Below are 26,698 nucleotides of genomic sequence, written 5' to 3' on the forward strand. Positions count from 1 at the left end.
GAGCCCCAGACAGACAGTGGGCCAAGACGCAGAAGGATGATATCGCCTTAAAAACGCTGTAATTACATGCATTCAACAAGCCTGGCCTTTTCCCAGAGCTGTCTCCGGGGACGTCTGTGCTATGTATGGCTCAGCCAGGCAACAAGGAGAGGACAAGGTCTCTTGCTCCCTTTTGCTGTCTAACCTGCTAATGAGCAAGGAAATTTTCCTTGTTATTAGAGGTCTGAGATTTGGATAGCAAACCGATGGCACTTGCTCGTGCTGTTTGTCCATAGTAAAAGACAGCCAGCTATATTGGCCCAATCCTTCATCATGCTGGCTGCCCAGCAATACTTTTTTGAGTAGTTCTTCCCCAGGAGACCAGTATTCCAGATAGGAACAGCTTCTGTAAGCAGCTTTTTAATACAGGCCATGAAATATGCAAATAAAAAAGGCGAAAAAAAAGAAGGGGAGGAGACAACTGATAACTGCTGATGTTTTTATGCAGTGACTAAACAGATGTTGAACTATAGCTTTAGAAAGGTGCTACATTTGCACAGCCCAGTCCTGCTCACAGCACCTGCACACACATCCCATTACAAAGCGACGCGCAGATTCATCGCTAAGCAATAACACAGGGCTGCTGCTCAGACCTGCACAAGTCCTTTGTACAGGAGAAGGCACTTGCAAACACAAATATTCTTCAGTCAGTGAGAAATCCTGAAAAGGCGATACTCTTCCAGTTTGTTTTTAGGCCAAATCTATCAGGACCTGAAATTACTAAAGCCTCAGTCATTATAATTACCACGAGGAACAACTTCAGTTAACTTTCGATACAGTTTTGGCTTCCTCAGACTGCCAGCTGTATCTTGACAAAGTTTATAACTGAAGGTTAAAGCTTACTTCGTTCAGAAAAAACAAGTAAGACTGGGGTGCTAGAAAAGTCTGTGATGACACAGATGTGAGAAAATAAGGCAGAACCTGGTTTATTCAGCTTCCTGCAGGTCACATGATGTAATTAATTCCAAATGGTTTTGGTCTCTGTATAGAAGCTTCCAGCAAAAGATTTAAACGATGTAATAATTACCTTTTTCCTTTCATGATCCTTCAGACTATACCTTAATTTATGATGCTTTTAACTAGCATACATGTATCCTGAGGCTATGATGGGTGCACATTTATTTAAGTCAAAAGATAAATCTTAATGAAAGCTTTTTTTAACACAATAATTAATGTATTTTGATCATCATAACAGTAATTATTATAGACACAAGAACAGAATCAGATCTCAGCAGAAGCCATGAAGATCCTAAATAGGGTGGAGTACCAGCACTGCCCTATTATTTTGCCAAGAAATGATACATCAAAGTGGCATCAGTGAATCATCATACACTACTAGGAACTACACCCAGTGAATCCAAGAGACGGAAATATTAGACGCACTAACCTCTACCACAAATCACAAATTATAATCGCACAGCAGATAGTGCTCAATGTACCTTTTCTCACAGTTACCAAGTTATGCTCTCCTTATACCTCCCCCAGCATGATTGCTCATCAGATTAAACAACAAAACCAGAAGAACCATAAAAACCTAGGAATTTAGGGCTTGATATTAAGGGTCCATCTATTTTTAAGAACACAGTTTTATTTTGTGAATGATGTCAAATAACACAATAAGGCAGCACTGTTCTCTTAGAAACCTCTTAAAAAAAAAAATAATCTTTTTTATGGGATGATACGCACCATGAGAGGCAAGGCCAGCAATGAAAAAGAACACACCCACTCTTACCTGCTGTCACCCTCCCCTTACCAGAAATGACTAGTATTCTGATTTTCTGCCCAGTTATTAAATCATTGTGCCCATACACACGCACAGGCAGACTGTGACTTGCAGCCAGCCCTTTTGCAATGGCACACAGCAAAGAAGTCAAACAAAACTGAAAGCATTTTAAAAACCCATCCTACTCATTCTTCCCGTGTCAGACGTACTTTAAGAATTAGTTTTCCCAAACTTAAAAAAGTCTGACAATACACAAGGGGACTTTCTATAAAAGAAGATGCCAGCAAAAATATAGGAATAAAGAATTTCTTTAAGAAAAGGGTATAATATGGTACCTTTTCCAGTCAAAGATTCTTCTTGTATTTTCCTCACTGCTTCTTGGCCCTCACTCTCATTGTTTCCAGCTGTTACAATACAGAAAATGGAAAATTAGCGATGCAATCAACTTAAAGACAGTGAGTATAAGCATGCCACTATGAAGGGCTAACCACTGTGTAAAACCAGTTGGAAGTTATAGGTGGAAAGGCTTCATTCATTACTGCCAGGCAGCAGAGGTTTTCAAAGAGGGCTGTAAAAACACACTGCTCTTCACACGACTTCTGCCTGTTTATCTCATTTATTCATATGAGATGTGACCATCTGCTGGCTAGGCCTGCAGAGCTGAGATGCGAGTCTGTAAGCCAAGTGAATAATATCACATCCAGATTCTATAAAAGTTTCAATATAGGTTAGAGAGGACCTCCCCTTGCTCTTTTTTCAAAATGAAGACTTTCACAGTTGCAGGAAAGGCCCAACTACCCTGGCCTAAATGCTTAGGTGATGTTTTACTAGCACTAACATAAAATGTGATTGAGCATAAAATAAATGTCTTTTGTGCCATTCAGCTTAGGTGGACAGTTAGTAATTGCCTGACATTTGTCTGGCAATTTTTTTATAGTAACTTATATCAAAGGAAAAAACACAAGCACAAGCAAAATATTGTGCTTGGTGTACAAGTTAATTTTTTTAAATTAAGTTTGACTTTCCATTTATCCATTCACAAACATTTTCCATAGCATGACGCATCAAAATACCTATTGTTTGTTATTGAAATTGGATATAAATACTGACATCTCTCATGAATTTCATGAAGCTGCCACCTTTTCCTGATTATATAAACCTCTTGGTTTCTATACAGGCTTCTATACAAGTCTCCTGTCCTCTCATTCACTTGATAGTTACGCAGCAGAATTTTCAGGTTTTCCACCTTTTTTTCTTTCTTATTAATAATGGTGAACCAGCTCTATTAAAGACAACGAAAGCATCACAGTGTCACAGAATAATTTGAGGCTGGAAGGGACCTCAGGAGGTCACCTGGCTCAACCTCCTCCTCACACTCGTTGGTACATGCTCATATTTACTTTAGGATGTTAAAATATGCTTTATGGTGCTATTAAGTTGGATTAATTCGATTTCACAGGGAATATGTTCCAAAAGTAGGACTAACCCCTCTGAGATAAATAGATTGTGTGTTGTCCATTGGTTGCACTAGCTGAAGGCTCAGAGCATTGAATTGATATCTTTGGGACAACCTGACCACTTTGAGAAGCTAGGCTAATGCGTTCTTTTGAGGATGGAATTTTTGTTGTGTTTCTTCAGTAAAAAACAACAATTTGCAACACATCTTTGTTTTCATGATATGCAAGAAGACTCGATATTTACATAAACGTAGCCCAAAAAAAGACATTTAGCATTCCAGATACTGGAGAGAAAACAATTCCCACATAAAACCTAGAGGCACATTGGTCTATAACTCTTCTCTATACATTCCATTAACTATAGAATCATATTGCTCAGTCTGACCAAGAAAGGAAGAAAACAAAACAAAACACAACACCAAATCAGACATTTGCAATATTTTCTTCCTGCTGTTGATTTTTTTCCCTTTAAAATCATCCAGCCTTGTACAAAACAGAAACATTCAGCACGATGCTAATTTCCAGATATAGATGCAGCATCAACAAACAAACCCTCCAGTGAAACTGCCATTTCTGGGGAATTCTGTGCACAGAGGTTATGGACAAGGGAACAATTTTCCTCACTGTTTCACTTCAAGTGATGTACTACAGTAAGATTTCAAACTCAGTGTGTTATTACGCTGGATAGAGTCAGGGTAGAAACAAAAATACTTTGGTGCCAATTCTGTGAAGGTCTCATTTGATTCCTCTTTCATTCAGCACTCCTCACGCAGAGAACAGGCTTACTAAAGCCTCCAATGTCTTGATTTAACTCTCAGTATGTTCACTTAATTTGTTCTTTTAAAAGAGCTTGTGTTCACAACAAATCTTAATTTGCTTTATTTTGCTGTTATATAAATGGTTTTTCATTAAAGCTCAGTGCCTTCCAAATGAGCTCATTTTATTCATATTTGCATATTTTTCACTCTAGACCTCTGGGAAAAAATAATTATTTTGCTAAACAGTCACTTCAAATGTCTGTTTCCAGCCTGATTCAACAAAGAATTTGAAAAACCAGATTCTGGAGGCTGGAGTATCTCAAAACTGAAATAGCCTCAGTGAAAGCTGCTACTGTAATAGAGGCTTTTGAAATACTTCTTTCAAAGACAATCCTGCAAGAAAGTATAAAGACACTGAACAAATGACCAAAATCCTTACCAAAAAGTTCAAAGACACTGTCCTGGGTAACAGACACATATAACAGAAAGACACCATAAGACTGGGAGAGTAATCTACGCTTCTGAGTTAGCTGAAGGAGATCAGCATCCCCTTGCCAAGGATGGGTGGGAGAGGAAAGAGGCACTGCGCTGTTGTACTGCTCCTCCCCTAGTACATCCTTCTGGGATCCTCTACGCAAAGTGGTAGACTGGTAAGCATGTAAAAGAACAACCTCCTCTGAAGTGCTACATTAATTCTTCAAAATTAAAAAAAAAAATTTTAAGTCACCGAGTTAGCATGGCCAGCTTTAGGTTGGGAAAGAAACAAAAATAATTTGTATCTTCTTGATGAAGATGGATCACTAAAGGGCACAGCCTTCAAGCACACTGAACAGGAGTGCAGCGCTCTAAGGAGGTGGACAGTGTACTATGCGAGGGTCAAATCCTTACTACTATCAGCTGGCTTAGATCCTCAGTAGTATAATTGTAGTGATTCTTTAAAATCTTTGTGATACACAGGAGAATCCTCTGGCTGGACTATTTGCCAATGATTCACCATAATTTTCATACTTGCAACATGCCAGAATTTACCCATGCCAGAATTCATCCATTTAAGTGCTGTGTCATCTGTAGTGTAAGATCTGCTTACTCTGGATTCAAGTGGTTTGGAGGGCAGGGTAAGAAAAGGAAGACAGACCATGTTTTTTCTACAGTGAGGGAATGTGAACAAAAGCTTTGAGAAAAAGGGATTCAACATCTTGAGAGCTTAGATCATCAAAGTACCCCAAACCATAATAATCTTGCTTTTCATGCTAATTTAAGGTGTCTCTTGAGAACTCAAAATAGATCTAGTTGTCTCAAAAACTGTTTATGCAAGCTGTTCGGTGCCCTATCTGATGTTTTTCTTCTGCTTAGTCCCCACAGAATAGTGAAAAATTCAGGTGAGAATGATTCAATAACAATGCTAACTACAATCAGTTCTGAAAATAAAACTAGTAACACAAAAATAAATTCAAGTCTGAATGGATGCACCTGTATAAAATAAGATGTCATTTTAATGGCATGAAAAATTAGAATTCTTAGTAAAATACTGAAGCTAATGTTGAAAAAGAAAGATGGAAAACAGATTTAAATACAACTTTTAGTCAAAAAAAATTGACTCTCCTCTTCAACATCCATCTACACTAATGCCACAAGTGAAAGCACGTTGATCTAAAGCCACCACAGAAGTACATAGAAAAATTCTTATCAGCAGCAATAGGCTTTGGATCTTGCCCTAAAGGTCAGGCTCTGTCATCTTAATCACTTCAGTTCATCCTAAACCTGAAAGTTATTTCAGGGATTTCAATAGCATTATCACAGAGGATTGCTCAGCCTGAATAAGGACGGCAAAAGCACAGTCCAAAGGAACCCAGCACAGCTGGGAAATACACTATTGCTAGTTAAGGGGACTTGATACGTCTAGCTGTATTCTTTGTACAATATTTTTAATGTCTTTGAATGAGAAAATCTCTCCAAAAGAATAATTGCTACTCCTGCTCATAATTTATGTACAAAATTGATCCTAATAAAAAAGCAAGATATTTTCCTTTTGGTGTTTTGTAAAAATAGGAACTTGCAATCTTGACATTTCAAGGGAACACACTGCAGGGCATTTGCTGCGGCAAACCCCAGGAAGGGACGAGAGGGAAGGGGAGGCCAGGGTGAGGTGCCCAGTGGCAGGGCAGCTATGCTGGCATATCGCCTCCCAGTCCACCCCACGTACCCCAGCCTCTGGTAGCTGCGACCGCCTCATTCACTGGTGCCTGGGCAACCTATCTACCTGAGACAAATGCTCATCCCTTGTCTCATTTAGATGTAATTACACATCAATTAATCCCTGAAATGATGAACAGCTTTCCAGGGTTCTCTGCCTGCCCCACGGCCCTCCCCACTCCCCTCTGATCACTTCAAGTAACCCAAGATTAGAAGTGGTGCCCATAAGCTCTGATGCATATGTGCATTACCAGGAGGAGCTTGGTGGCATGGTAATAAATTCTGTATACACATATACCGTCTGATTAAGGAGTTTGCAGAGGTTGAGGATTAGGTGTCATTGTGCAACAGAATATAAAAAAGATTCCAACTGGAAATTTGAATTAAGGTGCTTCCTCTGAGTAGAATAATCCTCATTATGGTTAAAAGGGAACTGATGTAACTGGAGTGCTGGCCTGAAGACAAAGCTTGCAAGGGCACCCAGAGCCTCAAGAGAAAAACAAAGTCCTATCAGCTGGTGTGACGAGGATTATGATTTTGTGAGCATGCATGGAACTGCACAACAAATAGCACGTGCCAAAGACAGAGGAATGACTGCCCCCCAAAAAGCTCTGAGGATGAGGAATTTGAACTAAGTACAATATGAGTGTTTTTTAAAGAAATTGATAACATATTCCATAAAAACCAATAAATCTTGTTTAGGAAAAAGGAACATAGGTCTTGAGTTTCACCCATAAAACTTCCAAGTCATTAATTTGTTATTCAGTAAAGCCAGATATAAGGATGTAAATTGGTATTAAAAAAACATTCAGAAAGTGATAGAAAGCTTCCTTATGTCTACAGGTACCACATGTCCTTTGTCCTCCAGTTCATCACACAGCAGCCACAATTACAAACATGCCTTTTTGACATGAAAGGCAAAAATATGATTCTAAGAGTTCCTTTGAGAAAAGAAAAAAAATGGAGTAAAGAGGAGGATGTCAGTTTGCAGAGAGAAAAGAAATCTCCATTCTTCCCCTAGGTTTCAGCAACCCAGCTGTTCCAATGAGAAGTTAAGAATGACCCTGTCTACCAAACCAAAGACATATTCAGCCAAGTGCACCGTTTCAAAAAATAAGCCGCAGCAGGTGCTTAAGTAAAAAGTATAAGTGACAGCATTTAGTTTAGGAGTGATGTTTTCTGATACACCCTCCCAGCAGTAAGAGGTTTCGGAGATTTCCTGAATCAAAGGCCACACCTAGCCTCTCAATTAACCTACCTCCAACCACTTCATCTAATTGCGCTTTCAATTCATTCAAGCGTCTGGCTGCGAAAGGGTTCTGGGACGACAAGCTCTGTGATTTAGTGACACACTTCATTACATTAAAAAGGTTTTGCTCCAGTGGTGGGTTTTTTTGTTTCGCTGGATGTTCTTTACTTTGTGTACAATAAGACAGAGAATAACCACTTCTCATTCACTTTCTCTATACCATTCATAACTGCATGACATCACACCCCAGTCATCTGTTTGCAAGCAGAAGAAGCTTTGTTTATAAGCACAGAGACATCCCACCCTCCTCACCATCCCTCTCTCGTTTTCTCCAGCTTTACCAGACTCCTTCTGAGTATTCACAACAGGATCAACGAACGATTTCTACAAAGAAAGAGGGGGGACGCTTCCTTTGCTGTTTTCATCTTCTTTCCTGCTAAGTAACGAGATTTTGCTTGCCTTTTTGACTGGCACTGAATACTGAAGATGTTCTGCAGAGAGCTTTCAACAGTAAATAACACTTTTTTCTATTTTGAGTGCTAGTAGTTAATTTAGATCCTATTCTTGTAAATATATAGATGTGAGCTTTTTCCTCGTATGCAGTATTTGCATTTACTGATATTAAGTATTTACCCATCCCTTCATAACCCAGTCATTCAATATTGTGAGATTCCTCCCTGTTCTTCATGGTACTTTAGATTTTACAAGATCCCAGAATGGCTGAGGCTGGACGGCACTTCTGGAGACCCACCAGTCCCACCCTTTGCTACAGCTGGTTGACCAGGACCATGTCTGGTCGTGTTTTGAGTATCTCCAAGCATCGAGACCCCACAACCTCCCCAGCCAGCCTGTTTGATCACCCTCGATGTAGAAAAAGTGTTTTCTTGCACTTAAATGGAATCTTCTGCTTCTTCGTTTGTGCCCATTGCCTCTTGTCCTGTTACAGGCACCAAAGCAGACCCTGGCTACATCTTCTTTACTGTCCCCATCAGGTGTTCACACAGATGGGAAAGGTCCCCCTGAGCCTTTTCCTCTCCAGGCTGAACAGTCACAGTTCTCTCAGCCTTTCCTTGTAATGTCAGATGCTCACATCCCTTAATTGTCAATAGTCAAATTAATTTGGGTATCCTAAACACATTTGTGCAAAATGCATCATCTCACTGTTCACCCTTTTTCTGTATCTGTGTTTTATAAATGTACTGAACATGTGGGATCAAGAGTCCCTTTGCTCCATTCCAAAGCTGACAAACAATTCCTCAATGCTGTTTTCTGTCTTCTTATCAGTTACTAATCTACAAGAGATTTGTCTCTTATCTCAAGACAAGCTAGCCACTTTAAAATCTTTTGGAATGAACCTTGCCAAAAGCTTTTGAAAATCAAGATTAAATTAATTCACACGGTTGTTGAATTCTTTAAAGCATTTAATAAATGCTTAATGAATAAATTAAACTCTTCAAAAATTTGTCATCACATAGTTAACTCTGTATTTTTTACAACGCCTGACATCATTGTTTTCAGCATAAAAATCACACTCACTGGACTATGCACAATGTCCTTCCTAAAACTGCCCAATAGTCACATTTGCCCACCTTACACTTCTCCTACACTAAGGATGATTTAATGCCCTATGCAGAAGATACTAGTCCAGAAATATTTTATGCTGTTACGGGATTTTGTTTTTAATCACAGTGGCCTGGTTTAGACTGTTTTAATTTATTTTCTGATGGGTGGTACTGTATTTAGACTGAGTTTGTAATAATCTCCATACTATTCATAAGCACTGCATCTTTCTAGCTGCTCATTTTATGTACTGCTTTTAGAAGAGAGTGAATAGTGGTTCCCTGTCACAGAACACATTTTCAGATTGAAGACTCCAAGCCCATTTATTTCTTCCTCATAAAGATGCTTCTCCAGACCCTTGATAAGCTTGTCTTCCTCTAAACCATTTCCACTTTTACGCTATCCATCTTGAAATAGGCAGACCAGAACTTAACACAGCACAAAAGGTGCTGGCACACAAAGAATTTATACAGTGACAAACTCACACTGTCTGTTTTGTTTGTTCCTTTTCTAACAATTTATAATATTTGTTTTTCTTTTTGCAAGCTATTGAGCACTGAATTTTCATAGAATGATCTAGTGCAGCCCCAAGCTCTTCCTCCAAAGTGACGACAGTCAACACAGGACCCATGGTTTCTATTTCTGCAGGGAAGATTCTTCCCTATGTCCACCACTCCATACTCATCTACACCAAATTGCACATGCCTTTTAACACCCATCTTCTTATGGTCTTCCTGCAATTCTTCACACATCTTCCTGCTCTTTATTACCCTGAATAATTTAACACAATTTGAAAGACTTGTTGCTTCACTATTTGCTCCTCCTCTAAAATTATACGTTGAACGCATGGGTTCTAACACCTGTTCTTGTTGAACTCTAGTGGTAACACTCTCTCTACTAAGAAAATAAACATCTATGTCTATGTTCTGTCATAACATGCAATGTTATTGTATGAATGTAATGACATTTGTACTTCTCCTTTGGGCTGTGTAGTGTCATTAAGAGCCTTAAGGAATTTTGCTTTAAGATTTAGAAATCCACACAAACCATACCAATCCAAATCTCTCTCAACCGCACGATGCTTGAGCTGAATTAATCAGAGTATTTTACTATGCAATACACCTGCACAGTTCATCGAGTTGTAGTTCTACTTGAGATTACTACCCAAAAGAGAATTTTTGTGCTCTAAGTGTCCGTTCAGATGTTTGTCACTATTTTAATGAAACAGTCCCAAGAAATGCTGTCATGAGTTTGTTCATAAATAAGTGGTCTTAAACCACTGCCAATTATCAAAAACACCCATAAATTTTACAGATGAAATGTTCAAAATTAACAAACATAAACAAAGACGTTCCTTAACAAGGAAAAAGTTTTTTCAAAGCTAGGACAGTGAAAGCCTTCAAACAGAAATTAGAGACTAAAGTGTTTGAAAAAAATTCTTATGGATTTGGAAGGCTGTGTGGGGCTGTATGTGGCTCTGTGCACGTGCACAGTGTATAAATAACAGACAGGACTGTAAGCAGAGTTTTTCATAACCCTGATTACAGTGTACTGATATGTTAAAAACTGAACTGAATGACAATTACAAGGCAATCTGCATGCATTTTATTAGGGTTCAGACCAGAAAAAGGAAGCCATCACCCATTTTTAAGAGGCTGGTAACATATTAACAATTCCTAACTCTAAAACTCATTCAGGCCTAACAAAACCTGGGTAAAATTAGGAAGATAAATACTTTTCTAGAAAAAATTATAACTCAAGCATCTCACACATCTATGTATAGTGAGAAAAGACAACTAAAGTATCCCATACAAATTGTCAGTAATTAAAAGTAAATCAAACTGTCTTTGAAAATGAACAATTGCACCATCTTGATAGGGCTTAATTATCCTTCTAAAGTCACTTTGTAGTATTATACAATATAAGAATTCTTTGATTTATAGTGCAGAGAGTCCAGCTTGAAAATTGGAAACTAATGTGAACGAAAGAGATGACAGAAATATATCTTGCTTTGTTTTCCGCAGGGCTCACAGAGGTCACAAAGAAGTGCTGGGTCTGGTGATGGAACTACATTTGTTTAGGTCAAAATTGCATGGCTCAAATAAGTCACTCAAATATATATATACATATCAATAAATATAATGAGACTGTTTCCTTCAGAAAGCCAGCCTGTCTTAGAAAATTGTGACATTGATACACTCTGACACTAAAGATTGATTACACTGCCCCGAACCTGGTGTTTTATAGCAAGCAGCATATGTGTAACATTGTCAAGCTGGAAATGTTTTTGTTTTAATTCACCATTAACAGACAGGATTATCAAAGCTTCCATATTAGATATTACCACATTTTTTTCCAGCATTCTTTTATTACTGTACTGAGAAAAAAAAGAAAAATCAAACTGAAGCTTTCTTTTTTAAACTCAACAATTTTAACACGCACACATAGAATCCTCTTAAAATTAAACCCCAGTGATGAAGGATGGAGGGAATATGAAGTATTTCTGCATCAAATCAGTCTAAACTGAGACTCACAAAACTGTGGCCAACACTGTGAACCAGAGCTGAACCTACTGGGTTTTATGGCTGATGGGTCATAAAAATCACAGGGATGTCTTGATTTTCAATGTCCTTATTGTTAAAAGCATATCTATCTGTAAGTGCACACAAAACACCATCTTCAGTATCAGTCACTGGTCAGTAGGCACCAAAACCGGTGTGTCATTTACCTTCTCTCTCTGAAAATGAAACTGCAAGCTTATTTATTAAGTACTAAGTAGCGTAAGAGGAAGCAGGAGCTCCCAGTGTGTCTTGACTCTGAAGACTCAGCACTGGCAGTAGCTTTCCCTACCAGGAGTCCACTGTCTGTCATGAGATTTTCCTGAAGTAAAAGCCCTGCTGACTGTGAGTAATGCTATCACAGTCTGGCAAAAAAGTTTCAATGAAATCTGTCAAACAAACCCGCAGAAAATGAATTCCATGATTTCAGCATTCAGGCCTATCTTTTCCGCAGCGAGAGGCTGACGGCAGGGCGAGTGGCATCCACAGAGGGAGACCATTGATGAGAGAAAGAAGTCTCGTGCACTAGTGCTGGGACTGGAAAGGAAGAAGCTGTGAAAGCACTGCCCAACCACTCGCTGAAAATGCTCTCAGTGAGCACGTTGACTTGTCATGCGGTGACTATTCATGTTCCACAAGGTAAGATGCCTTCTGCTTATTTGCTTTCTGCATTCCACTGGTAGACTGGATTTAAACGTAAGTTACTTCAAACATTTACTCCTCTAAAATGTCAAATGGAGTCAAAATCACATCTATCACAAACAGTGAATCATCTTCACATTAGACATTCAGGTTTGACTCATTTGCCCACTGCAGGGATGTCATTCTGTATTGCTAAATATTCCCATTACTTAGTTCCTGTAATGGGAAAGAAGCATTCAGTGAATGGACAGGATTGACTGTGAGCTACATGAGTCTCCCTTACAAGCCCAAACTCACCTAACTGACACTTTTTTCACTTAAGTTCACGCCTATACACAAACAGGGTGAAAACATTTCTAGAGTAGAAAGCCTGAGCACACTTGCTGTCTTATTTGAGGCTTAAGTCTTTGCTTGCACGGCCTGAAGCTGAATGTGCTAACGCATGCCAACGTGCCAGCAGGTATTTTAAACTTACTCTGGACACCTGGGGCCAACAGTTAGCAACAAGGATGGAAGGTCATTGCATTTAATGTGCTTTTGAGACTGTTTTAATCTGGCAGCTGGAACAAAGCCTGAGAGTATCCATCCTACTGACAGGGCTTCTTCGCTCTGAAGAATTTCCCAGGCAAAGAAGATGGCTGTGACTCACCAGGCTCAGTGTTTAGGTCAGAGTTTGCCTGAAAGAATTGAATCAGTCAAAAATCTTACTCATCAAATGCTTCCTATAATTAATTTCATTAATTTACATTCGTAGAGATTCATAATGCCAATATTAAGGTTGGTACAAATGAAGAGTGAATGGAAACGTGTGTGTCTGTAAGCACCAGTAGAAACACCAGACCAAAGGGTTAAAAGAACACCCCTTACTGAAAGTAAAGGACACGTTTCCAGGACGTGGTTCCCGTGTTGTTAATGTCAAGGCCACAGCACAGAGGACTTGCCAGCAGATGACCATGAACTCTGACATCAGGAGGATAACATCCAGGTCGTGGCATATCACCCACACCATTACCTTCCCTGGTAGCCCACCCAGAAAATAGGTTATAGACACAGTCTATATACTCCAGACAAGGAAAAATGCACTAACAGCTGATGAATCCTAAAGGGTATAAACGATCTGCTCATAAACTAGCCTGCCATTTCTGATCAAGAAGAACCACAGAGACAGGATAAGTTCTCAGCAGCTGTCGTACCTTTTTCCACGCTGCACACAAGTGATGCTCACCAGACCACATGAGCACACACGTCTTGGAGCTTGTGAGAGTATGGCTGTGAGAGTGAGTGAATGAGATCTATGAGGGGGTGATTGGGAGTTGAAAACAACCCATCGTATTTAGAGATTCTCTAATTAAACGTTGCCTTCCCTTTCCCAAAGATCTCACGTTGAATTTTGTTACATGGAATACCCTAAACATCAAATCATATTAAAAAAGTCTTCAAAAAAGTCGTAATGTTCTGTGCTTCCATGAGAAGAGAATTGGCAAAGAGAAGAAAATTGGCCTTTTTGTTTTCCCACTGAGAACATTTTTGCAGTCTACCTTAAACATGAAAAGAGACTTTAGTGAAATATTAATGCTGGCATCATTAGCTACATCTAGCACCTAGCTACGTATAGCAGCATCTGTTTGCATTTTTGCAGATGCTCGGGTTTGACACATCTATTAAAACATGTATGAGTAAGTGGTATTCCGCGTTATAACTGTACGATTTCAGGGCAACTCCATTAGTGTTACTGACTGCACTAGACTAAAAATATATGGTTACTATGCTCTTGTTTATTGTTTGGTGTTTTGGGTTTTTTTTTCAAACAATGTGTATACAAAACCTTAGAGAGTGCACATTCTGTATAAAGGCTAAATAAAATGGCATTGCCATCTTCCTAGTGTATTATGAAACATCAACCTTCAGTGACCTTATGGTGTAAAAGTTACAGTGTTTTAGACAAAAATCTAGTTAAAGAAACATGAAGGGAGAAAAATGTAGCATTTTAAACATCTGAGTATTCATGATGTTGCTCATTTAGTAGCTGTATTAGTGCATATATGTATAGTACAGAAAGTTTTAAAAAAAATAGGAAAAAGTCTCACTAATATTGTTTGTAGCAGAGAGAAGAAATTGTGTGTTCAGGACATTTTTGGAGTTCCTACAGGAATTCACCCATCCCAGCTTCAGATGTCTCAGTCGAACATAGTCACCCTATAAACCCCTTACTCTTGATGCAGATAAACAGGCACTTCCAGCAGGTGAGTTGTCCAGCTCACCTCAGACTGACACGAATGAACCTCTCAGGGTATTTATTCCCTTGCCTGGCCTACAAAGGCCACCCACAGTGACAAACTGAGAAGCAAATGTGCAGTTTTTACATGGATGAAGTTATAAGGCTTCCTCTGCCCTTATAACACAGATCATCCCCCACTACACACTGGAATATTCCTTCACCGCTTTCATTAGTTTTCTTCTTAATGAACACGTTCACCCTAACATTTAAGCATAGTCCATCCTCAATCACAAGATAATGAAATAATTTTGTAATATGCATATTTTTAAGTCTTTTTCGTTACCTTATTGTTTACTTCTTACATAAAGTAGTCCAGCTCCTCCAAGTTTTGCATAAAAAAATCCCATCTACTTCTCTTTAAGATCTTGAAAAGCAAAAGATAAATCAAACCTTTATTCATGCTAAATGCTAGCAAACCTCTTGCCTACCATATCTCCCCTGCCATATCTTCACTTATGCTGGAAACAAAATGCTTCCTAAAAGAAAAAAAAAACCTTCCTGAAACAAAAATATATTAATATTAAAAAATAATGACTTTACCTATTATAACGTGCATGCCAAGTCGTGCCAAATGCTTCACAGTTTGGTAACCAATTCCTTTAGCACCTCCAGTCACTATAGCAACCTTTCCATTTTGTGTAGGGAAAACTATATGAAGAAAAAAGAAATAGTGCAAGGTTAGTTCACATTAGTAACATGATTAAGTTAAGATTTATTTTAAAGAGGCGTACTCTTAAAAGACCACTCAAGACGGGCCAGTAAACAATCTCAGAAGCAAACTATACATGGAAATAACAACTCCAGAGCCTTCGCCATTATTCACTGCACTAGACTGAAGTTGACAACACAAAAGACAAACACCCAGTTCAGAAAGTTTCTCATTTCTATTCACATGCATTTTGCCATCCTGCAGTAATCTGCCCTCTCATATTCTCACCTTAACTTTGTTACAGAGCAAGGTGACAGCTGTTACAAGTCAGCTCAGGGGTGGTTCACTCATGCATACTGGGAGAAAAATTCAATTGGCAGCACAGAATCACAGAATCACAGAATGGTAGGGGTTGGAAGGGACCTCTGTGGGTCATCTAGTCCAACCACCCTGCCAAAGCAGGGTCACCTACAGCAGGCTGCACAGGACCTTGTCCAGGCGGGTCTTGAAAATCTCCACAGAAGGAGACTCCACAACCTCCCTGGGCAGCCTGTTCCAGTGCTCCGTCACCCTCAGAGGGAAGAAGTTCTTCCTCATGTTCAGACGGAACTTCCTGTGCCTCAGTTTGTGCCCGTTGCCCCTTGTCCTGTCGCTGGGCACCAGTGAAAAGAGTCTGGCCCCATTCTCCTGACACCCACCCTTCAGATATTTGTAAGTATATATTAGGTCCCCTCGCAGCCTTCTCTTCTTCAGGCTGAAATAAGCACAATATCCTGCAGACTTCTAGAATGGCAAGGGACAGGCCTCTGCCAGAAACACGGGGGAAACAGCAAGCAGCTCAAAGGACGGCGCATCCAAAGGGCAGGAGCGGGTTGGCCTAATTTCCCGGCATAACTGAGCACTCCCTTGTTGAAAATGACAGGGTGCTGGCCCCAAAGGAAGGAGGGGGCAATTCTTTGCAGGAAGAACCCCGCCTACTTTTCCCACCCCACCAGCCCTCTCCCGCAGAAGCCAGTGTCCCCAGTGCCGCCACCAGCCCTGCGTCGCTCCAGCCCAACGCGCGCTTCCCAACCCCGGGCAGCGCAGCCCGGCAGCGAGCGCGTGCTCCCCAGGCCCCGCTGCTCCAGGCTCCACAGCCCTGCAGCCCGTGCCTCCTGCGTCCCCGGCAGCCCTCCGACCGCCCAGCCAGACGAAAAGGGGCTGGGATGGCCCCGGCGGGGCGGCCGCCACCCCGACTGCAAGCTCGCGCGCTGGCCGCTGATTGCCTGACCCACCCTTCCAAGGCGGAGGGAGCCCTCCCGCCGAAGGAAAGCAAAGGCGTTTTAATTTAACTGCTTGAGGGAGGCATGAATTAGGTCAAATATCAAATATGATTCTCTGATGAGGTGGCGAATCTGTCGTGTGAAACACCGTGTGGCCCTCAGGCAACCGAGGTGAATTTCTGTTTGCTTTTTAGAAGAAGCTGCTAGGTGTTTGTACAGGGAAAAAGGCGCTGAAGATTTCATTTTGACGTGGTGCAGTGTCCGTAGGCAATGCTATATATAACAAATGTTAAAAAGATCATGACTTTCATCTATCAAAGGACTTTCTATTTTGATTTCTTGGTTTTTAGGGGATTGCTTTCTTGTACTATGCAAACTCATACTTTATATGGTTATAAAACACAGAACTGGTGCTGATACAAGCTGCTTTCTTCACAGCAACTTCAGAAAGGACCTAGATTTCACCTCTCCTGAAATACATAGTTCTTTCCAGCACGATTAAACATTAATTTCTGTCATCTTCAGGTAACAACGTGATTCTTCCCATCAACGGACAGTGGGAATTGTTTGCAGGTATTTGAAAGTTCATTCCTTTTACAGCAATATCCATGCATGTAGGTGTCCTAATATTGAGCTACACAAAACTTTGCCAACAGCTTTCCTAAAGGGCTGCAGTTTAGTTATAAGTAGTTCTGCAATTTCCACCAAAAATATTCCACCAATAACAAACTCTGAGTAATGTCCACATTTTTTTTTCAATAGTTACGCCTCGAGATCAAAGCTAGACCTGACACTAAATACTTGGATAAATGGTCTACTCTGAGTAATTTTTTTAAATTGCTTATTGCTTTACCAGACTTGGCCTTTTGAGATCACGTTTTCCTGGTGTGTTCTCTGTCAGTAAAGCAGAAAATGAAAGAAAAAAAATGTTTTTGCTGTTTTTGAAAATGCAAACAGGAATTAAAGGTTTTAAAGAGGAAGAAAAATAAATGTTCTTAGTGTGAAAGAAGTTGTCGTCACCTCTATGTGAACAGTCCTTGTGCCTCAGTGTGACCGGATATGCTTGGAATTTGGCAAGGACATATAACCTCAAGTCCTTTCAGCCATGGACTGAAAAATCACTGCCTAAATGATTTGCATTCGTAAAAGGAGGGATCACTATGTGCCCACTGTTCAACATTTTGGACCACACGAAAATGCGAACCCATCGCTTTGTACTAAAAGCGTGCTGAGAGCAGACGGGTCTCTCAATCAGGAACAGGGCAATATTCTTTGCAAGCTGGCAGACAAATCTGAAACAAATGGCTTTTTGAGCTTTTTTTAACTCAAAAAGTTCAACACTCTGAAAAAATTAACTCTTGCAAAGCAAATACCTCTTTGTTCAATGAAATCCATGCTGCAAGAGCCATTCTGAGGCCTCTGCTGAGGGGTCAAACAGCTTTAAATCCATACAGGGAGCACTGGTGTTAAAGCAGGAAAGTCCATTTCTGGCCACGATAGACACGTGTGTGAATTTTGCACGTGGCAACTGCATATATACTTGTAAAGAAAATGCCATCTACAGGCAAAAACGTGAGCTGAAGTCCACTAAGTTATTTTCTTTTCAAAATTTAGTTAATCCAATCATAAACTACTATGAAAATTCTGCTGACACATGATAAAGCAAGTTGTACAAATGTGAGGTTTGCTTCCTTCCCAGAGCTCTCCTTCCCCATTTATCTTTCATCTCATTTCACCTGTGTATTTGGGTGTGGAATCCAGAGAAAAAAACAAAATTTAAGTCATTTCCATTTTTGTTTATTTCACTATAGCTGAAAAAACATCCTCCAACACCAACAAAAGGAATTTCCTCAAGAGAAATTGCCTTCCTTTGGGCCCAAGTACCTTCTCCTCCTTTTGCTTCCTCCCTACTCACCACATTGCCAATCTAACATTTGGATTTTGCATGTTCCATACAGGTGCTGTCACTCATTTCCATTACTGCACTGCTATATCTACTTATTGAATAAGATATGACATCTTAGTGCAAAATTAATTCACTTAGAAGAAAATGAATGAAAGAAAAGGAGAAAAAGAAGTCAGGAGTGGGAAAGGGGCAATAACATGAAGGAAAAATGGCAAGTCAGAAGAGCAAAGTGACAGCAGGTATCACTGCAATGAAATGGTGCTTAGCAGAGAACAACGAAAGAAAACGCCTGGTCCCATCCTGTCCATGAGGGCTGCAAAGAAAGAGACAATTTTTGGTCCCAACAGCCATGCAAGTCAGGTACATTATCAACCTGCAATGAAGAGCATGGCAGACGGACAGTCTCCACCACAGAGGTGCATTCAGTGGAGAGCTTTAAAACAGACCTGTTTGTAGCAGCCAGCTCCAAGGACCTAAGAAAGCACCCGGGGAGGGAGAAATGAGGGCTGCAGACACATGGACAAATGGCCAGTATTTGTTTTATTGACAACAGGTACAGTATACAGCTTCCACAGAGCAAGTTTTTGAATAGACACAGCATTGCATGTCACAACTCAGTATACCAGCTCACTTCAGCCAAAACGGGAAACACAAAGAGAAAAACTGAAACACAGCAGGAAGGGAATAAAAAAAAAAACCCCTCAATTACTCCTTAATTTTGATTTTTATTAATCTTAAATTAATTTTAATCTGCAGAAAAGGTGTCCTGTTTCCATCAAGACTGATACCTTAATGTAAAACAAATCTCCATGAAAACGGGATACTGTTAGTTCTTCCATCAATAAAAGTGGTCAAGATGAAATCCAGGCTGTGTGTGTAAGCCAGCAGCAACTACAGTGAAAGGCAGTTATCGGTGCCCTGTTTCCACTAGAACTCCACTGTCCGGTAGAGTTTGCAAAACACCCACCTTCTCAGCGTGAAAACACCTCTTTCATGATGAAACCCAACATCAGACTGGGCTCAGCCTGGTTTTCCAGGAGATACAGGTTTATTTTGTGCGAGAGGCTGAGCTGAGTGTGGCTGGAGGCCGGGACCCTCCCAGGCAGGAGGCAGTGGAGACCCACGGGCTTTGCCACACCAGGAAGGTTCCCTCTGGCGCTTCTTGCACCTCATTTAAAACATCCCAGTTCTGCCTCTGCTCCTGGTAAGCAGGTAGATACCGATCTCAATTACAGAGGTGTAATGCCAGTAATCTCACTGTGGGACTTGAGAACTGTACAGCTCTGGTGCTAATGAAATCCCCTGACCAAGCACTAGCTGTTAATTTCCCTTTGTGTTCGAAGAAACCAGGCTGCAGTCCTTAAGTACTGCTTTATCAAGCCAAAGTCCCAGAGGGGCTTCTCCCAGGCTGCAGGTTCTGCCTGCCTCCCAACGTGTTTGGAAGAAATAAACCTGCCTACCTTGCAAGTCAATTAAGCTAAAGCAGAAAAATAAGGCAGATTTCTTCTGTAATAAATACGTCCAGATATGAAGCTATTTTAAAATCATTATTGTCATTTTAAACACACTTCTCCTTAATTTAAAATAACCTCCATGTACAGAGACATCTTCACACACAGTTGATACTACAAAGAATTTAAGGCAATTCTGGAATTCTTAAAAATACTAATTTTCAAGGGACTTCTAAAGAGGGCTGTCAAGACGTCTCTGCAACTGCCAAGGCCACCCAGGAATAAAACAGACTGCAGACTTGTATCAGTGACCACTTCCGTATCAATGATGAGTTCCTGCCTGCAAAATTTCAACTCTGGGGTCGGAATGGGGGTAATTAAAGTAGCCAAATCAAAACAGAGGTATTAAACTGTCTTTTATGCAGAAATGTACTATGTGAACATAGACAACGCAAACTCAGAAGAGCTCCCCTTAAGAGCTGCTAACTTTGGTGTTCTGTAATCTTTACAACACAGCCTGTTTCAGGAAAAAAAAAAAAAAAGAAAAAAAAAGTATTAAAAGTTTATTAAAAGCAAATTGCATTAAATTTTTACAAAGCTCCATCCCCTACCCTATTAATCCAGCAGTTGCACCATGGAACATTCCAAGTCATGTGGACATTAAAATACTATATCTTTATATTAATCTCTTCATTAAACCGTCTTTTTAAGACATGGAAGGCCAAAGGCAGAATTTAGATCGTCTGAATCAGTCTCCAGCCCTTATCAGGCAAGAAAGACGAGCAGCGCTGAAGGCACCTGAAGAGCTGGTCAGAGGGGCCACCCGAGAGGCACCATGCCGTGACCCGCCTGTCCCTCCTGAACCGGGCACTCGGCACAGGGACTTCGGCGCCTTTTGCACAGAAGGGACCCCCGCAGACAAATCCTAACAGCTATTGTTTTCCTTCCTCCTGTAACTGAATAATTTTCATGCAAATATTATGCCTGAAGGTAACTGGCAGAACCACAGATGGGGGAAAAAAAAAAGAAAGGAAGGAAAAAAAGAAAAGAAGCCACAATGAATACTTAGTTTGATGACAGAACAACAAGTGCCAAGTTTGGCGCTGTTCCTGTATAGCAACACCGAGTGAGTGAGAAAAAGAGGGCAAACAGTAATTGTCAGTCCTCATCTAATGCCACAGGACACGGCACAATCGGGTTTTTCTAGTTGTCTAAAGAATTTATGTAACTCATTCTACTACCGAATTACTGAGCAGTTTTTCCTATCCCAAAATACTCTGACTCTTCTCCCCCGATTTACACTGTGGCAGTGCTGAGATTATAGCCATTAAGCTCCCTTTTAAGGCAGATGCAGAAAAATCATTCCTTCGCTACTCCAAGAGGCAATCAGTAGACCGCTGAGGAATCCAGGCAGCTTTCAGCAATAGCCTTTTGTTGGAGCCTTACAGTCACTTCTCTGCAAACTTCTGCCTTGGCAGAAATCGAGTAAATGGGGTCCAGGCTCAAAAAGTCATTCCAGGACTACCCTAACAGAGGACAACTTCAGGTACTCAAGTTCAGAGGAATAAACCAGACAATCTCCTTTTTTTTTCTTGTAGGACACTAGCTTTCACCAGCAGAAAAGTTGCAGGTCCTAAGCCTGTCCTAAGCCTGTGCAGATGATCTTTCAAATGCAAATGGTCTTCCCAAATTTGCACACCAAAATCTTTTCTGCCTCTGCTGCTTCCTATCACTTTCCTAAGGAACATCAATATGCAATCAAGATTGAAGGCTTCTGAGGTTGGAAACCAGGTAGGTGGCAACCAGCCTGACGAGTCCTTCTGCGAAAAGGTATCCTGCTGGTTTCAGACGCTGCAAGCCATCAGACCTTCCTCTCACGAACAACTGTCTTGTGCACATGCAGACCCGCTGGCACACGACCAACAGGTCCGATGTACCTCGAACCCATGGATGCATTGTGTAAGCGTGACCTATTTGCCCAGGGAGAGCATCTGTTTCCAAGCACAGCTGGAATTTTGCCCCAGCTAGGTGACAAGCTTTAGTCTTACTTTGCTTCTGCAGAAGTGAAAGTCGGGAATCACGAGGAAACTGAGGTATCGGAGACAGGCTGGCCCTGGAGTTACTCATGGGAAGGGAAAGGTGTTGAAGAACCAGAACAGCAGGAGAAACCAAACCATGGAAATGTGTCCCTTACCCTACAAACGCATAGTATCTCAAGGTGCTATTAATGGAACAGCAGCAGCCAGATGGCCGTAGGAATTTCAGCAGCCAGGGGAAGACCTAATTTAAAAAGCCTCCTACACAGCCACTGATAGGGAAGACGGATTGTTAATGACCGCTCACAAAACCACAGCAAAAACCCTGGCATCCGCAACACCAAGTTTATTGTTTAACCATTGCACAAGGTGCACACAGGTCCTAAAACGCTGCGTGCTAATGATACAGCAAACAACAACTCACACTTACCAATTCTGGAAATTCAGAGAAGCTCCATCCTCTGCATTTCAGGCTGGGATATCTGACACGGGAGCACACGTGTGGCCTACGGCCTGTGAAGCGGACATTTCCACAACACGGCAGAGCTCCCACACACAAGCAGCACGGGGAGTCCCTGGACCGGCAGCAGCAATTTGCCTGGGCTGCTTGGAGACTTGGGAACCCAGCCAGTGCTGTAACCCAAGCCAAGGCACCGCACATCCAGCAAGCCCAGACAAATGGCCGAAGCACAGCAAGGCAGCACATGACACAAAAGCAGGGGAGTCAGCAGCTATGCCGGCTAGAAAAGCAGCGTGCTCACCCAGCTAAGGAGCTAATGAGTATCCTCATCCCTCCCGACCTTGTCAACATGGGAACAAATGATCTCTCTTCAGAGTTAGCAGCAGACATCTGCTGACCCAGACTAATGAAATTCTTTTAATTGCTAATGAAAACAGCCCAAACCCCTACAAATTTAAGCATGTTGTAAGGTTATAGCATTGTTTAGCTTTTAGACAAGGGTGTCAGCTTGCTTATAGGGATGAAGTGGTAACACTGGCAGGCAAGATGAGAAGCACTTCACAAAAGCCAGAGACAGAAGTTCCCAAAATCAGTTCCAGGACTTGTCCCCCGATACCTCATTTAACTCATGGGAAAGCAACTACAAAGGAGTACAATAACTAGAATAGCTCCTCCTTCCTCTTGTTTTTCATCTCATGAATACACTGGGGAGCTTTAGGAGGTTCATATAGGCAACAAATATTATTAGAGTTCAATATCACAAGATTGGAGCATCAAGGATCCACAGCAAGACCTAACTATAGTAAAAGAAATCCACATACTAGAAAAGATGCAAGATCAGCTGGCACAGTAGTAAGAAGAGAGTTATGACACCAGCATTACAGGATTTAAATATTTTTTTTTTCCTACAGAAAAATAATGATGCCCTAAATATGGCAGCTTTTCAGAGCAACAGCTTTTGGCACTCAAAAATCCAAGTCCCATGATAAAAGCTACCTCTAGCAAAAATGGGCAGGGGGGTGGAAAGGTGCAGTAAAAATTTCACGTGCATGACACACCTATCTGCACTTCTTCTAGTGATTCTTGGAAAGACAGGATAAATGCAGATGAAGGGAGAAGTGTGTCTGGAAGGTATGGTGTGGAAGGGGAAGAAGCGAGCATTAGACTCTCAAAGACACAGTTTTTTTGGTCAAGAAGAGGTAACTTTTGAGTGCTTCAACCCCATTTCCCCTCTCTTCACCTTCCTCCCTACTTCCAAGCACTTCGTTGAAAGAGACACATCTCTAAGGTATTTAATACACCTGAATCATAAATCTCTGCATGCTGGTATTGTTCTCCAAGCAAAAAAAGGTCCAGCAAGGAGACCTGCACAGACAACTTGGCCTCCTGCTGCTCACGGATGCAAATCAGTCGTGGTTTGGTGGGGGAAAGATGGTGTACGTCCAGGCGCTGTAACCACAGACTGGTAGAAAGGTAAGCCATGGCTGTCGCCAAAGTCGTCCAAACAATACTTCCTCTGCGCTCGCACACGTATTTTCAGTGCCCTGTTTTCCAGCGCACACGACTGGATTGTCTGCAAGTGAAGAAGTCCTGCCTGGTTACGAGAGCCAAGGGAAGCTGCATTTTCACACATCTTTTGACTGGAGCCTGAGTGCTTTCGGTTTATTTGTCAGATAGGATCATCAGTCCATTGATCCTGGACTTTGTGATGCTGCTAGACTTGTTAGGAGGGTTGCACAGAGAAAAAAAATAATTGCAGCTTTCAAAAACAATATAGATGGTAATTTTCTGAACTGATTTAAGCTGTCTTTGCTTTGACTGTGAAGAATATTTTCCTTCAACAAACCCTACGCAGACCTTCTGCATCAGGCTCATTGATCTCACGAAAAAAAAAAGCTGAATGTTGCCTCTCCAGGAAGGAACTTCTGTTTCCACTGGGAACACAGAAAACTAAAGAGGATGGTTAATCTGGGAAGTTTTCTTGCCATTTCTGAATTAGGTTTCTCTCAGACAACGGAAAACAAGGACGCATTGAAAAATGGTTCTATGAAGCAGACATCTGATCTCTTTACAATACAAGTTCAGGCTGATTTTGACAGAGAGATATTAGGAAATTTGATCCCAACAAATACAGAGCTGCCCTAAGGGAAAAAGAAAGCAAAAGTAGAAGGGAGGGTGTAGTTCCTGAGTCCTGAATCTCACTTCTGGCCATGTTTACCATTCTTGGGTACTTTGTTCCTTTAGCCAAAACTCATCTAATGATAAGAGATTTGAATCTAATTTTTATGAGTGCCAAACAGATAGATTGAACACAGCATTATACAAATCAGACAGTTGGGAAATACCACAGTGCACTGTTAAAATCTGCTAAAACTTCATCAGGAATCCAGGTTTGCCCACAATCCACTCTAGGAGTAAAGTTCCCAATTCAATGTGTAGGAATAGGAGAGCACTCAATCTCTGGGAGGGGATGGAGGGAGACAGAGAGAGAGAGAGAGAGAGAGAGAGAGAGAGAGAGAGTGAAAGAAGTAAGAGATTAAAAAGTTGCTTTAGATCTGCAAGTATAAATTATATTAGTGAAATTATGACTCTGCAAGTTCCAGGCAGGCATCGAGCAACTTCTGCCCTTGCACTCTAGTCCTTATCTTAAAAATCCTCACTATTTCTGGCTTGAGTCAGTTTTTTGCTGGAGAAATACTAGTCTCAAGTAACAAGGATATTTCAGATAAAGGCTGATTCTACAGATTGACAAACTTGCGCAAGAATATCTGGCACAGGACTACCCACTGGCGTTACACCACACGTGGCAAATTTTGCTCCACTATGCAATCCCTCTGTCTGGGGGACAGACGCCAAGCAGGGACTAGGACGAGGCTGTGGAACGCCGACGTCGCTTGGAAGAGGAGGGAAGGTTTTGCTGCTACAGAGCCGGACACAAGAGGCCTGTGGGAGATGGCCCTGCTCCGACAGCGGCGGTGGCTGAAGGGCACAGTGCTAACTCATCTCGGCTGGGGCTGTTGTGGCGGTCGACGCGAGGGCAGCCCCGGCTTTGCTCGCAAAAGGCACCTCACAAAAATCTAACGCAGGGTTTTGTGAAATAAGGATAAGAAAGACAGTTGTTGCAATAATATGAAGAAATCCCGATAATTCCTTACAGTATACTGGGCAGCCACACCCTGCATGTGAAAGATTACTGGATTTGTTAAAAATACCAGGAGAAGAAACTCAACACTAGCTCCAAGAAGAAAGTACCCGTTCCCTACATATGCATGTATTCAAAGGATCCATTTACTCATACCATTTCTTACATGGGAAAATACTATCACAAGAATAGAATAGGACATATTTCCATTTGCCATGTATTCTCTGCCCAGCTTATCTTTCTTTCCTTTTATATATTTACCTATTAAATCTTACTCTTTGGCTTTCTTCTCTTCCACTTCAGTCACACTAAAGATAGGGGAGTTATCTTTAAATCAAGAAAAAGCATCTGGTTATCTTTTGAACAGATTTACTGATACTTACTCCTGTACTCCCTCCCTCTGGGCGAATGTAACTGTGCAATACCTCAGGCAATGTCATTTTATGTAAAACTTTCCAATGCTCTTCAAGTCATGTCATCTTGTAATTATATTTTTTTCCTGTTGTGAAATAAGAGATGAAAAAGAGGAGCTCATCCCAGGAGATTTAAATAGGGGTAATGGAAATAGTTCTGCATAGTCTAGTACCTGCAGAAGGAATTTTCCCATCCTGCAAAAGTTAGAGACATCAGAAAATTTTTTTCATTCTGTATCACGAACCGAAGATTGTCCAGCCTTCAAGCTTTTACGAACAGCTAACAAGTAGACGCAGCTTCATCTCAGAATGGTTTACTTCCCTCGGGACGTAAGAAACCATTCCAAGTCCTTGCTCTTAGCCACACCCCGAGCATACAAAAAGTCCTTCCAGTATAACTCCCAATCTAACAGCATAAAGCTGCAGTTTCACCAAACATGTGCCATTTAAAGACATTTCCCTCCAGTTTCCCTGAGGCAAAAGTCCCCAATAAATGTACTATTTCTCCACACCATCCTCAGAAATCCAGTGATCAATTTTTAAGAAGCCATAAATAAAAAATAAAGCAAAATGTAAGTAATGTCAGAAAATGTTATCTCTCGGAAAGACCCTGTCCCAGCTATCTCAAAAAAATTGACAAACACACACAGTTATCTGCATGAAATGTGTTATAGAATTTCTAAGGTTTTAAAATTTTATATCTAACTGAAAAAATAGCGTTTAGGTTATAGTTATGGCCTAAAAAGCAGGGTCATGCTGTGACTTTGACACGCTAAAATCAAAAAAAAAGCAGAAAAGTATGACATGTCTGTTACTCCATTATGAACTGACTAAATGTCACACCTGGCTGCAATGCAAAGACTTAATTTCAGAAGACAGTAAATGCTGGACTGGTTGTTTCACAACAAAGAGACTTCAGGAA

The 26,698-nt window shown here is 41.0% G+C and overlaps 1 protein-coding gene across 1 annotated transcript in view; it reads right to left on the reverse strand.

Moving 5' to 3' along the window:
- DHRSX (dehydrogenase/reductase X-linked) overlaps window positions 1-26,698 on the reverse strand; it is a 171,214-nt gene that overhangs the window by 118,401 nt on the left and 26,115 nt on the right. Inside the window, exons 2-3 of the mRNA XM_075427790.1 lie at window positions 14,998-15,105; window positions 2,098-2,166 (exon numbers count right to left, since the gene is read on the reverse strand). Of these exons, the coding sequence (XP_075283905.1) occupies window positions 2,098-2,166; window positions 14,998-15,105 (177 nt within the window). The remainder of the gene's footprint in view (window positions 1-2,097; window positions 2,167-14,997; window positions 15,106-26,698) is intronic.

This window comes from Opisthocomus hoazin, chromosome 1 (genome assembly GCF_030867145.1).
Source record: "Opisthocomus hoazin isolate bOpiHoa1 chromosome 1, bOpiHoa1.hap1, whole genome shotgun sequence".
NCBI lineage: Eukaryota > Metazoa > Chordata > Aves > Opisthocomiformes > Opisthocomidae > Opisthocomus > Opisthocomus hoazin.